Consider the following 14,421-nt stretch of genomic DNA (forward strand, 5'->3'; position numbering starts at 1 on the left):
TACTGTAATCATTTCCTAGCAGCGTTCTTAAATTAAAGGCATTCTTGTAAGCAAATCAGTGGGTAGACTAGCTAACAAGTATGTGTTTTTTTAAAATAATAATAATGATAGTACTTTGCCGTTATACCCCTACCACGTCTTCGCGCCACTGGTGCTGCTGCCTTTTTTGTTTCTTCAGTTTTCCTGTTGGCATGTCATTTAAATATTTGTAAGGTTTATTTTACAGTAACATTTTGCTTTTTTTTTTTTTATGTTGTTTCCTATTTCCTACGATGTATGATGGTCCGATTCTTAGCCTGTTTTTCAAATATGGGAATTCCACCCGAGCTCTTGGCAGCATATCTCTCAACGAATCGGGGACAATCATGACCCTTTTAAAACTTTTTTTTTTTTTTTTTTAACTTTTTTCTGTTAATTCGAGAGACAATGACAGAATAAGAGAAAGCAAATTAATATACATTTTCTGACAGTCTATAATTCTTGAACTATAGGCATTAAGTGTAATTTACCATTTCTGGAAAAGTCTCCATTTTTTTTTGGGGGGGGGGGGGGGATTAAGAGAGAGAGACTGAAATCTTCCGTGAAAAACAGGTGTATATGAGAGGCAAAATGTTACTGTAAAATAAACCTTACAAATATTTAGATGACGTGCCAACAGGAAAACTCAAGATAAGTGGTAGTCTACTTAACGCCGAAAGTGTGATAAGAAACCTTGGGACACAGGTGGACAGTAGTCTCTCCTTTAATAATCACATCGCCACAGTGTCAGGAAATCCTTCTACGTGGCTCATCTTATCACAAAAGGTTTCTTATCCAGAAAAAAAAAAGAGGTCATTGTTCCCCTTTACTCATCACTCGTTAGACCCATTATAGAATACAACACCCCCTTTTGGTATGCATCTCACAAGACATCTACAACAACTGGAAAGGCCACAGAAATACCTCACAAAGAGGATTACTGGCCTCAAACAGATGCCCTACGCAGACCATAACTCCAGCTTTATTGCGTCACATATCGCCTACTCAGAGGCGATCTCTGCCTAACATACAAAGCTATGTCAAACACAGAGCTGTTGGACATGCTCCACTTGAAATCCCAATCCCTCCGAGCTACACGCTCTAGGGACCTAAACCTTGTCACCACAATAAAAAGAACATGCTGGAAGGATAGATTCTTGTCCCAGAGACTTCCCATACTCTGGAACAGACTACCTATCTATGTCAGAGCTCTTCATTAGCACTCCAAGAAAAATTTTGATGATTGGATGGGAAATGGGAAATTCACCCCAGGGATCACTTCTGTGGCTCTGCTCGACAGGGGCACAGGAAAATAATTTCTTGGGTGGCGAAAGCAAGGGTACATTTTTGGCTAGGCTTATATAGGCCCTAGGGCCAATAGCCTAGGACCTACCTATGAAATGAAAAAGGCATGTGCCCGCTTAAAAGGCATCACAAAGTGACCAAAATACTATCACACCTCTCTAGTGTACCTCATTATAACTACCACTTCTCATTTTTAAGTCTTATAAAGTTAATGCTCTTGGCAGTCCCACACTGAAACGGCCCATCACATACAGTTTCAAGAACTGTTTTAACCCATATACATAGAATATTAATAGGATTCAGTATTCACAAAGTACAAAGTGAAATATTTTAACCATCCTGTGAGCTTCTTACCTATTAGTTACTTGTTTGTATGTATTCCACATAAGGCGAGGTAATTAGTGTTCCATATTTTGGAGCTAGATGGTTGTGGGCTATAGCCGTTGCTGCAAAAAGATACACACCAAACAAAATCGGCCACATTAGCAGTTAAAACTGAACTCCAAGTTGCAGCCTCCAAAATTTCCTTGGTAGGTACTCCTCTGAGAAAGGCTGTTGAAGTGGCTCTTGCCCTGGTGGAATGTGGCCTAAAGGTATTTGGGACTGATTTTCCATGCTGTGTGTAGCAGTAATGAATACAGTGTCCTATCCATTTGGATATAGTCTGTGTTGACATAGCCTTGCCCTGTGATCCTGCAGAATATGCTACAAACAGTTGCTCAGTTTTCCTGAAAGCTTTTGTTTTGTCCAAGTAGAAGCGTAGCTGCCTGTGTATGTCCAAAGAATGCAGAAGTTTCTCCCCTTTATTCTGGGGGTTTGGATAAAAAGTTGGCAAATGGATGGTTTGGTTAAGAGCCACACTAGATATCACCTTTGGCATAAAGGTAGGGTTTGTCCTTAAAGAAACCCTGTCCTGATGAAAAATTATAAAAGGTTCCACTGCCATTAATGCCTGTAGCTCTGAGACCCTTCGTGCTGAAGTTACTGCCAGGAGCAGAGCTGTTTTCCATGATAAATATTTTAGATCGGCTGCACTGGCTGGCTCAAAAGGTGGTAGGGTCAGTTTTTCCAAAACGAAATTGAGGTCCAAAGTTGGTGTTGGTGCTCTCCGAGGCGGTCTTATGTTTTTAGCCCCTCTGAGGTACTGCTTTAGCAAGGGATGAGAGAATAAAGGAGGATCCGTTTTGTAATGTGCTGAAATGGCAGAGGTGTGGATCTTAATTGATGCGAAGGATAGGCCTCTGTCCAGCATCTCAGTTAAGTATTGTAAAATCTGAGGAATGTTTGGAACAAGAGGGGTCAAGGCTTTGAGCCTGGTTCCAGGCGCAGAATCTCTTCCATTTTTCTGAATAAGCTTTCCTGGTGCTAGGCCTCCTGGCCTCCAAAATGACATCCATAACAGCTTTAGAGTGAGGTGTTGCCTGTTTGACTAATGTATCTGCCATGCAGCCAGGTATAGGGTTTTGAGCTGACCATGCAGGATCTGATTGTTTTGTTGAGTCAGAAGGTGTGGAATTTGAGGCAAAATCCATGGTGGGCCTTGAGCAAAGTTCCTTAAGATAGAGTACCAGTGCTGGTGTGGCCAGTCTGGAGCAATCAGGATCATCTGTGTTTTTTCTGGTCTGGCTTTTAGGAGTACCTTTGAAAGGAGAGGCAGTGGTGGGGAAGGCATAAACTTTTAGGTTTCCCCAGCTGAACAAAAGAGCATCCACTTTCCATGCTCGTTTGTGATAAGTCCTTGTGCAGAATTTTTGCAGTTGGCAATTCAGTGGGGAGGCAAAAAGATCTATGTCTGGGCATCCCCATTTTTGCGTTACCATGCTGAAGATTTGTGGATTCAATTTCCATTTGTGAGGGTCCATGATATTTCTGCTTAGATCGTCTGCCAGAGTATTTTTCTTTCCTGGCAGGAATTGTGCTTGCAGGTGAACTTGATACGTTAGAGCTGTGTTCCACAAGGTCATGGCTTGCCTGCATAGGGGATAATAATGAGTGCCCCCTTGCTTGTTTATGTACTACATTACTGTGGTGTTGTCTGTCTTTAGTAATAATTGTCCTGGATGCAGAAGGTCCTTGAAAGCTGTTAGGGCATTTTGAACAGACAACATCTCTTTTTGATTGATGTGAAGATGCATCTGGTCTGTGGTCCACTTGCCCTAAATGCATTTGCCTGCCATGTGTGCTCCTCCCCAGGCGTAATCCGAAGCATCTGTTGTTAGAGTTTGCTTGGCTGTGGGTTGGGTAAAAGGCTGACCCTTGTTTAGGTGACATGCCTGTGCCCACCATCGAAACTCCTGTTGTAGGCAGGGAATCATTGGTATTACTGCTTCTAAACTGTGAGTGTTGAGTCCAAACACTATTTAGGTACCATTGTAATTTCCTCATATGCAGTCTGGCATATGGCAGGATGCCATGAATCCCAGGGCCTGCAGAATTTTTCTTGCAGGGAGATGGGACTTTTTTTGCCAGTAATTGAAAATATTGAGTTAGTTGAACTTGTTTGTCTGGCGTGAGGTAAGCCATCTGGGCCACTGTATTTAAGCTGGCACCCAGGAATATAATCTGTTGCGAGGCACTAGTTTTGACTTCTTTTCATTTACTGTGTACCCTAGAGAAATTAGCAACCTTTTTACAAATGCCAGATGCTGTAGAAGCATGTCCTTTGTCTCTGTTTGAATGAGGCAGTCGTCCAGGTATGGATATATTTGAATTCCTTTTTGTCTGCAAAATGCAATTACTGGTGCCAGGCACTTTGTGAAGACTCTGGGCGCAGTAGATAAGCCAGAGTGCAGAGAATTGGTAGTGCACTGTACCAGCTTTGAATCTGAGGTATCTTCTGCAATTTTGTCTGATAGGGACATGCAGGTATGCCTCTTTGAGGTCCAGAGTAACAAGCCAAGCCTTCTTGACCAGCATGTGTAGAAGCTGCTGTAATGTCAACATTTTGAATTTTGACTTTTGGAATATCCAGTTAAGTATTCAGAATTGAAAGGTCTAGTATGGGCCTCCAGGCCTTGTCCTTTCTGGGGACCAGGAAGAGTCTTGAGTAAAATCCTTGACCTTGTTCCCGTTGTGGTACTTTTTGAATAGCTTCAAATAACACAAACTTTTTGAATAGCTCTCATGTCCATGAGGGCTGAAATTTGTTTTTGTGCCTCTGCCCATTGATTCTGTGGCAGGTCTGGCATTCCTTTTAGCCTTGGTAAAGTATGAAAGTGGAACCTGTAACCTTGAGACACAATATTCAGGACCCATTTGTCTTGGATGATTGTTTGCCAGTTTTGAGAAAAAAGTGCTAGTTTTCCCCCAAAGGGGGCTTCCAAAAGGGAAGTGCTTGGCGTACGAAGGGGAAAGTCATTGTGACTGTTTCCTGTAAGGTTGAGACTTGTCCTCACCTCCTTTTGGGGTTGAGGTGCCCCACTGTCGTCTGTTTGAGCCTTGGGGTTGAGATCTGCCTCTTGGGCGTCTGTATCTGCCTCTCTGTGGCCTGTCTGACACTGGAAAGGACCAATTCTTTGTTGGCCAATTTCTGCTAAACCAAGGTGGCTGTACCTGTAAGAAATCCTTGACTGTTTGCATAGATTTAGCTTTATCTTCCACTTTCTTTAACACCTCTTCTGCCTTAACACCAAACAAGGTATCATGCTGTAAAGGAGCATCCAATAATTTTGCCTTAACATGATCAGGTAAACTCTGTTCTTTTAACCAAGCATGTCTTCGAATCACAGAACCTGTAAACTGAGGCTCTACAAGAGGCCTCTAAAGAATCAAAACCACATTGCAGAGTATGTTTTCCCACCTGTTCAACTGCATGCAATAAATCCTGCATTTCTTTACAATTAGGAGCTTCTGAGCTTGCAAGCATTTTCTGTTTTAACTGAGCCATTAAATATTGTTCGTACTTAAGCATGTGAAACTGGCAATTTAAAGCTCTTACTGCTAAAGTTGCATAAGTGTATACTTTCTTTCCCCATCTATCCAAAGCTCTGGAATCTGTCAGAGGGTACTGGATTTTTTGCAATGGAAGCCTTAACCCCTTTTGGACCCTGGGAAATAGTTTGTGGATCAGCAGAAGGGTTTTTGTAAAGAAACTTGAGAGTCAGGGACTCTATAATACCTATCTGGCTTGGCTGGAGCAGGTGGCAAAGAATCAGGAGATAAGCTGGATTCAGAGAACTCATCATTCACAATGTCTAGCACAGGGGGAATAGCCAGCGGCCTGTGCTGAGGCAATAAAAGGAAATCCCTGAGCCTTTTCTTGGATTCTGAGTAATCCTGACTTTCCCAATGGAAATGCTCCCTCATGGTATGCAATGTTTCCCCAAAAGAGTAATCCTCAGGAGGAGAGGCTCAAGGGATAGATTATTCAGCATCAGAGTCCTCATAGGGGGGTAGAGAGCATCACTGATCTGAAGAGGAATCAGAGGAAATGGAAACCTGATCAGAGGAATCATAGTCTGTATCCTGCCTAGGCCTTTTCTCAGGAGGGGGATGGGAACCCCTGATTAGAGTAATGAGGTCTTCGGCCATTTTAAGCATCTGTTTCATAGGCATGGAGGACTGTCCAGGAGAATGCTGTACTTGTTTCTTTGTCTTTAATGGTACCTTTGTCTTGGCTGTTGTTTTAATGGTAAGTTGTGAAGGTCTGAAAACACCCTCAGAAGCCAATGCCTGCTCAGCGGCTCTGGACCCATCTGAGGGATTAGTTTCCGTAGGCCCAATACCTTGAGTTTCCAGAGGCCTAGTTGTCTCCACGTGGGAGTCGGAAGCGGCCTGTGGCTCTGAGGTAGCGGGTGTCAGGGGCTACGAAAGCACCTCACTGAGAACCGGCGACTGGCCTAGAAGAGGTTTCATCGTCGGTTTTGGACCTCGGATGCCTGACTTTATCCTTGTCTTTGTGTTTTTTCGGTATTGAGGTAGTCGGTTGATCCGACGACATAGTATAATTGAACCTTCGGCCAAAGTAGTGCAAAGCAAAATCAAAACGTCTTTTTATAGTGCGTTTGTTAAATCTAGCACAAAACCGACAACTACTGACGTCGTGATCAGGGCCTAGGCATGGAATACAGTAAGAGTGGAAGTCCTTATGAGGTATTTGCTTCCCACAAGAAATACAATTATTAACTTTTTCTGACATCGGTCTGAGGCAAGAAAAAAGTTTCCCCAACGGGGTACTTACCTTTATTGAAGACTTCGGATCTGAAATTAGACTTCGGAAATCTCAGGAGTCGGCCGACCGGCACTTGCAAACTGCTTCTGCTTCGGGTACCGCGCGGCAAGAAAGACTGGAGAAAATGGCGTCGGATGCATCTTATATACCCCTGGCGCACTGACATCAGGGAAGAAGCGACAGCAACCGACGCCGGACCAAGACTTTGGAACTCTGGCCGACTGCGGGACCGCCTGACGGCAGGATAACCCAAGTGTAATGACTGCAGCAGTGTAACACGATGAACATCTGGATGGGGAACAGAAAATACACTCCCTCTCCGCGTCAAGCAGAGTACCTCATTAACCCTTTTCAAATGCAACCTGGATAACTGGATGGGGAATAGAAAATACACCTCTGAGATTCCACCTGTGTCCCTGCTGGACAGGGGCATTGGGTGTTGACTTGTCAGAACATGGGCTAAGTTCTTGGCTAGGCTTGTAAGGGTCTCAGGGCCAATAGCCTAGTAACTTCCTATGATCCTATGAAACCTGTAGTTAACTACTGGACCTGAGCATTCTAGGAAACCTAACCTTGTGGGGAGGGATGAATGAGAAGTACCTGCTGTATTTGAAGTTGATAGAAGATGCAAAGATATATATATATATATATATATATATATATATATATATATATATATATATATATATATAGATATATATATAGATATATATATATATATATATATATATATATTCATACATATACACATACATACACATACATACAATACACACACACATGTACAGTGTATATAAAAAGTGTGCACACACCTGTTAAAATGTCAGGTTTTTGTGATATAAAAAATGAGACCACAATACATTTCAAAACTATTCCCACTTTAAATGTGACCTATAACCTGTACAATTCAATTGAAAAACTAATCGGTTAGTGGAAAAAATATAAAAAATAAAAAAAATGTACAATACGCTGGGGTTGCATAAGCATGTACACCCTTAAACTAATACTTTGTTGAAGCACCTTTCAATTTAAATTACAGCAGTCAGTCTTCTTGGGTAGGAGTCTATCAGCATGATACATCTTTACTTGGCAATATTTGCCCTCTCTTCCTTGCAAAAGCACTCCATGCCTGTCAAGATTGCAAGGGCATCTCTTGTGCACAGCCCTCTTCAGGTCACCCCACAGATTTTTCTAGTGGATTTAGGTCTGGGCTGTGGCTGGGCCATTCCAAAACTTCAATTTTCTTCTGGTGAAGCCATTCTTTTGTTGATTTGGATGTATGCTTGGGGTCATTGCAGTGTTGAAAGGTGACATGCCTCTTCATCTTCAGCGTTCTAGCAGAGGCCTGAAGGTTTTGAGCCAAAAGTGACTGCTATTTGGAAAAGTTCATAATTCCCTCCACCTTGACTAAAACCCCAGTTCCAGCTAAAGAAAAGCCATCCCAAAGCATGATACTGCCACCACCATGTTTCACGGTGGGGATGGTGTTCTTTTGGTGATGCAAAGTGTTGTTTTTGCACCAAATACCTTTTGGAATTGTGGTCAAAAAGTTCAGTCTTGGTCTCATTAGATCATAACACATTTTCCAATATGCTTTTGGGAGACTTGATGTATTGTTTTGTAAATTTTAGCCGGGCTTGGATGTTTTTCTGTGTTAGATAAGGCTTCCATCTTGCAACTCTACCCCATAGTCCAGACATATGAAGAATACGGGAGATGTTGTCACATGAAGTACACAACCAATACTTGCCAGAAATTCCTGCAGCTCCTTCAGTGTTGCTGTAGGTCTCTTGGCAGCCTCCCTGACCAGTTTTTGTCTTGTCTTTTCATCAATTTTGGAGGGACGTCCAGTTTTTTGCAACGTCACTGTTGTCCCATATTTTCTCCACTTTTTGATGACAGTCTTCACTGTGTTCCATGGTATATCCAATGCTGTGGAAATTTTTTTGTACCTTTCTCCTGACTCACACCTTTCAACAATGAGATCCCTTTGATGCTTTGTAAGCTCTCTGCGAACCATGGCATTTGCTGTAGCAGGCAACTGAGTAAATGTCAGGAAAAATCCTACTAGGACAGCTGAACTTTATTTGGTATTAGTTTAAGGGTGTGCACACACAACAAAGTATTAGTTTAAGGGTGTGCACAGTTAGGCAACCAGCGTATTGTATGTTGTTTTTATTTTTTATATTTTTTTCCCCTAACAGATTTGCTTGTTTTTCAACTGAATTGTACAGGTTACAGGTCACATTAAAGGTGGGAAAAGTTCTGAAATGATTTATTGTGGTCTCATTTTTTTTTATATTTTTTATTTATTTTTTTATTTATTTTATTTTACATTTGTTAACCGGTCTGGTCTAACTGGATATATGTCCATTTTCAGTAGAGGCTCCAAGGCACATTCAGTAAAACACAGCAAATAAAATTACACTATTTTTGTATATACAGAGGACATTTCAGATTAACACACTATACAATAAGGACAGAAATCATAGCAGAGAAAAATGTAGGAACACTACAGCATACAGGTGCAGTACAAAATAAGTGGGAGACCGTTTATTTTATAACAACATGATAAAGAGAGTTCCCTTTGAAAGTATCCACAGGGGAAGAGTTGAACAAGGAAAAGGAAAAAGAGGTAACAAGTTGTTAAGGAGGTAAATGGGAACAGTTAATGAGAAGTTTAGGGTAAGCAGAGGATATTTAAGTTAGGGTAGGTAACTAGTCCGGCTTAGTACAGGGGCATAACCAGTGTGTTCTGAGGTGAAGTTTCAGTTTTTTTTTTTTTTTTTTTTTTTTTTTTTATTTGAAGAGTGCATTAAGGGAAAGTGAGGACAGGTCACTGGGGAGAAGGTTCCAGGATTTTCCAAGTGAATTAGAGGAGAGAGAATCGCCATCTCTATTTTTGGATTTAGAAGTGCTTACCAGAAATTTCTGAGAGGAACGCAAGGACTTCAGGTTATTGTAGGGGGTTATGAGGGTAGTTAGAGTAGGAGTTTTGCAAGGTTGAAGAGTCTTATGGGCAATAGTGAGTTGATGGTATTTAAATCAGATTCTGCAGTTCCAGCCATTCAAGCTGCTTTAAGTTAAGGCAATGGTGATTTCTAAAAGGGTTGCCAGTAGCAAATATGGCTATGTTGTTATAGGAGATTTCCATCTTGTTGAGGTTATTCTTAGATAGTTTAGTAAAAATGGGTGAGGCATAGAGAAGAGTAGAGATTAGATGAGTGTGTGCAATAGTTTTTCTGGCAATGGGTGAAAGGAATGATTTAATCCTGTAGAGGGCGCCAAGTTTTTATTGACAGTTTTTATGGAATTGTTGATGTGGACGCCAAAGTTAAGGTTATTGTCAATGGTGATTCCTAGCAGTTTGGTAGTGGGGTCAGGAGATATAATGGTGCCATTAGTGGATGTGACAGAAAAATCAATAAGAGAGGACTTAAGAGTAGGATTGAAAAGGAGTAGTTTAGTTTTATGGGGGTTCAAGAGAAGGCATCGCTGTGTGAATCATTGTTCAACTGTGTTAAATACTTTCTGGGTAAGGAAGTGGAGGTCAGCAGTATATCACAAAAACCTGGCATTTTAACAAGGGTGTGTACACGTTTTATATCCATCCACTGTATATATACACATTAGATATATATATATACATATATATATACATACATACATACATATATATATATATATATATATATATATATATATATATATATACACACACACACACACACACACACACACACACACACACACACACACACACACACACACACACACACACACACACACACACACACACACACACACACACACACACACAAAAATCTTTAAGACCATTTTAAATGTATACTAGCTAAACATACAGGTGTTTGAGACTACTTATCAAAAATTACAGTGAGAAACTTCATCTCTTACCTTAGCGTCTCTCGAGCTGTATATCCTGAGCCAATCAGAATAGACTCATCAAATAATTTATCCATGCACGGAATAAATTCTGTGACAAAGAGGGAAAAAGATAATCAGAAAACTCAGCAAAAAAAAAAAAAAAGTTATATACACACCATAATGTTCCAGATTTGTTGCTTTTCATTTGTCTTCAACCTGTGGGAATACAGATCTGGTACGGATCCGACTCGGCCACATTTTCCAGCATCGGATCCAAACTCCTCCCCTACCCATAATGTCCTTGCCTCCCTCCAACCCTCATATTGAGTTTGCTGCAAACAGTAGCACCCCCAACCTAACCATGTGCCTAACATTCTGGCAGTAGCACCAAAAAGCACCATAAGGAAGACAAAGGCTCACCAGAGTAGGGTCTACACCTCTTCCATCCAGTCCACAACACAGCCCACATAAGGCAGGGGGGGGAAGAGGGAGGGATAGCTGAAGACAAATGAAAAGCAAGAACTCAGATGGAATGTTATGGTGAGTGCATAACTTTTTTTTTATCTGAAGTTGTTGTTTTCATTTGTTCTTCAAACTGTGGGACAGAGTCTCCAGCTACCAAAAGACCCTGGGAGGTCCTCACAGAATGCCCTGTCTCTGTACAGGAGATCCAACTTATAATGTGAAAAAAATGTGTGTGATGATGCCCAAGTAGCTGCAGAGCAAGTGTCATCCAAAGAAACCCTAGACCAAAATGCTGCTGAAGTAGCCACAGACCTGCTAGAATGCACCCCGACATGACCTGGTGGAGATAATCCTTTGGCTTTACAGGGCAAAGCTATGCAGTGAGAGATCTATCTAATGAGCAGTAGTTACCTTAGAAACAGGTTTTCCTAAGAAAGGCTTAGAAAAGGGAACAAAAAGCTGATCAGACTTACGAAAGGACTTTGTTCTATGCAAACAGAAATGCAGTTGCCTATGAACATCAAGCAAATGCAATTTATACTCTTTATTCTGGAAGTTCAGAAAGAAAACAAAGAGATTGATGACCTGCTTAATGTTGGATTCTGAAGACACTCTCGGAAGAAATGAAGGATTTGCCTGTAAGGAAACCCTGTCTTTATGAAACACCATGCAAGGGGGCTTGACAGATATGGCCTGAATCTCAGATACCCTTTTGGCCGAAGTAACGGCGACCAGATAGGCTGTTTTCCAAGACAGGAATTGCAAATCTACTGTAGCTGCTGGTTCAAAAGGGGAAGAAACCAAGGCTTGTAGGACTAGCGTAAGATCCCAAGGAGGCATAGGGTCTTTAACTGGAGGCCTAAGTAAAAAGGTACCTATCAAAAAGGCTTTACAAAGTTTGGAAGAAGCTAAGAAAGCCAAATTGTCTCTATGGAAATTGGAGATAGCTGCCAACTGTACATTTACCGTAGAAAAGCTGGCACACTGCTGAAAAATATCTGCCAGAAACTCCAAAATGGCAGGGATTGGAACAATGAAAGGGTCCAAAATCACGCTGAGAAGCCCATATCGAGAAACATTTCCACTTACTGGAATAAACCTTCCTAGTGGAAGATTTATGAGCCACTGCCAAAAATCTTCTTAACAGAATACAACCCAGGAGTCTTAGCTATCACTGGAACTGGAGCAGCCAAGCCGTGAGCTTCAGACTGATTAGATCTGATGGATGTGAGACCAGATCCGGAACCAGATGCAATGTCAAAGTAGGACACACTGCATGAGGCCACAGAGAGGGGAAAGTACAGTTTTGTACTACCATAAATGTAGATGTTCGAGTGCTAATACAGCTGCAGACATAACAGATGGGTTCTCCTGCCGTCAGGCGGGTCCTCGGTCGGCTGAATTCCAAAGTCTAGGTCCGGCGTCGGTTGTCGTCGCTTTCTTTCCTGACGTCAGTGCGACAGGGGTATGTAAGACACAGCCGACGCCATTTTCTTCAGTCTTTCTTGCCCCAGATGTCAGGTGCCCCCAGAAGGAAGGCAATATATAAAAAAATATATATATATAAAAAAAATATATATATATATATATATATATATATATATATATATATATATATATATAATCATGCATTGCAATACAATCAAAAACCAGTAGTTGCAAGCAAATACACCATAGAAGGATAACCCAATCAAGTTGTAAGATGAGGAGTTAGCCACTAGGTCTGTACCCAGAGCGGAAGGACGGACGGAAACCTGGACTGCAGCTGTATTAGCACTCTAACATCTACATTTATGGTAGGTACAAAACTGTACTATGTTCATCGTGCATACAGCTGCAGTCATAACAGATGGGTAGAATCCCAAAGCTAAGCACAGGGTGGTAGGCACTAGGTGGAACTGGGAGGAGCCAGAATGCCCTGCAACACAGCAGTGGCAAAGCCTGCTCTAGTTTTGGAGTATAAAGGTAGGTGGTAGTGTTTAGTGAAGGTATGCACAGAACTCCAAGTGGCTGCCTCCAAAATATCCTTGGTAGGGACTCCTCTGAGGAAGGTTGCAGAGGTAGCTGTGGCCCTTGTGGAGTGGGATCGGATGCCTGCAGGTACAGATTTACCATGAAAGGAGTAACAAAACCGTATGCAGTGGCCGATACATTTCGAAATTGTCAGTTTGGAAATTGGCTTCCCTTGAGCTCCTACAGCATAGGACACAAAGAGTTGTTCTGATTTCCTGAAAGACTTTGTTCTGTCCAAATAGTAACGTAGCTGTCTATGGATGTCTAAGGAATGTAGCAGCCTTTCCCTTTTGTTTTGAGGATTGGGGTAAAAGGTAGGTAAGTGTATGGCATGATTTAAAGCTACCCTGGATACTACCTTAGGCATAAATGACGGGTTGGTTCGTAGGGAAACCCTGTCCTGATGGAAGATGAGAAAGGGCTGCACAGCCATGAGAGCTTGTAGTTCCGAAACCCTACGAGCTGAGGTAATGGCCAGAAGGAAAGCTGTTTTCCAGGACAAATATTGCAAATCTGTTGAGGCAGCTGGTTCAAAGGGAGGCAATGTTAATTTTTCTAGAATGTAATTAAGATCCCAGGCTGGTATTGGTTGTTTCCTTGGAGGTCTTATATTCTTAGCCCCTCTGAGGAACTGTCTTAAGAGTGGGTGAGAGAATAAGGGTGGATCAGTGTTGTATTCTGCAGAAATGGCTGAGGCATGGATTTTGATGGAGGAAAATGAAAGTCCACTGTTCAACAGCTCAGCTAGATACTGTAATATCTGAGGCAAATTCAGTTTTCTAGGATCCTGGCCTTTTTTCTCATTCCAAGTGCAAAACTGTTTCCATTTTGCGGAGTAAGCCTTTCTAGTAGATGGCCTTCTGGCCTCCAAAATAACATCCTGCACCTCCTTGGAGAGTAGGGTCTGTTGTGGTGTTAAGGAATTTTCCATGCAGCCAGATTGAGTGTTTTCAGCTGACTGTGAAGAGTTTTGTAGCTGTGCTGAGTCATAGAAGAGGCATTAGAGGTAGGGTCCAGGGAGGAGAATGTGTTAGGCTCCTCAGGAGTGGGTACCAGTGTTGTCTTGGCCAGTCTGGAGCAATCAGTATCATCCTCGGTCTGTCTGCTCTTGCTTTCAAGAGCACCTTGGGCAGAAGAGGCAAAGGTGGGAAGGCGTAAACTGTCCGTGCTGCCCAACTGAAAGAAAGGGCGTCCACCCTCCAGGCCTGAGGCGTCTGTTGTGATGACTTGATTTGCTTGAGGCTTGCAAAATGGTAGACCTGTGTTTGTTTGGCATGCTTGGGCCCACCATAGAAATTCCTTTTGCAAACATGGGATTAGTGGTATTATTGTTTCCAAACTGTGGCTGTGTTGAGACCATAGGTTTTTTAGGTACCATTGAAGTTTCCTCATATGCAACTTTGCACATGGGATTAGAAGAATGCAAGATGCCATGAAGCCCAGAGCCTGCAGGATTTTCCTTGCAGTTAGCCTGGTACAATTTGCTAGCATTTTGAAGTACTGAGTTAGTTGCCCCTGTTTTTCTGGCGTAAGATAGGCCATCTGGGTGTTTGTGTCCAAGTTGG

The 14,421-nt window shown here is 42.0% G+C and overlaps 1 protein-coding gene across 1 annotated transcript in view; it reads right to left on the reverse strand.

Annotated features, from left to right (window-relative positions):
- LOC122816707 (transformation/transcription domain associated protein) overlaps positions 1–14,421 on the reverse strand; it is a gene marked incomplete in the record, with an annotated part of 2,794,447 nt that overhangs the window by 2,391,361 nt on the left and 388,665 nt on the right. Inside the window, 1 exon segment of the mRNA XM_044089697.1 lies at positions 10,409–10,487. Coding sequence (XP_043945632.1) covers positions 10,409–10,487 — 79 coding nt within the window.

This window comes from Protopterus annectens, chromosome 12.part0 (genome assembly GCF_019279795.1).
Source record: "Protopterus annectens isolate FY-2018-M chromosome 12.part0, PAN1.0, whole genome shotgun sequence".
NCBI classification, from domain to species: domain Eukaryota; kingdom Metazoa; phylum Chordata; order Ceratodontiformes; family Protopteridae; genus Protopterus; species Protopterus annectens.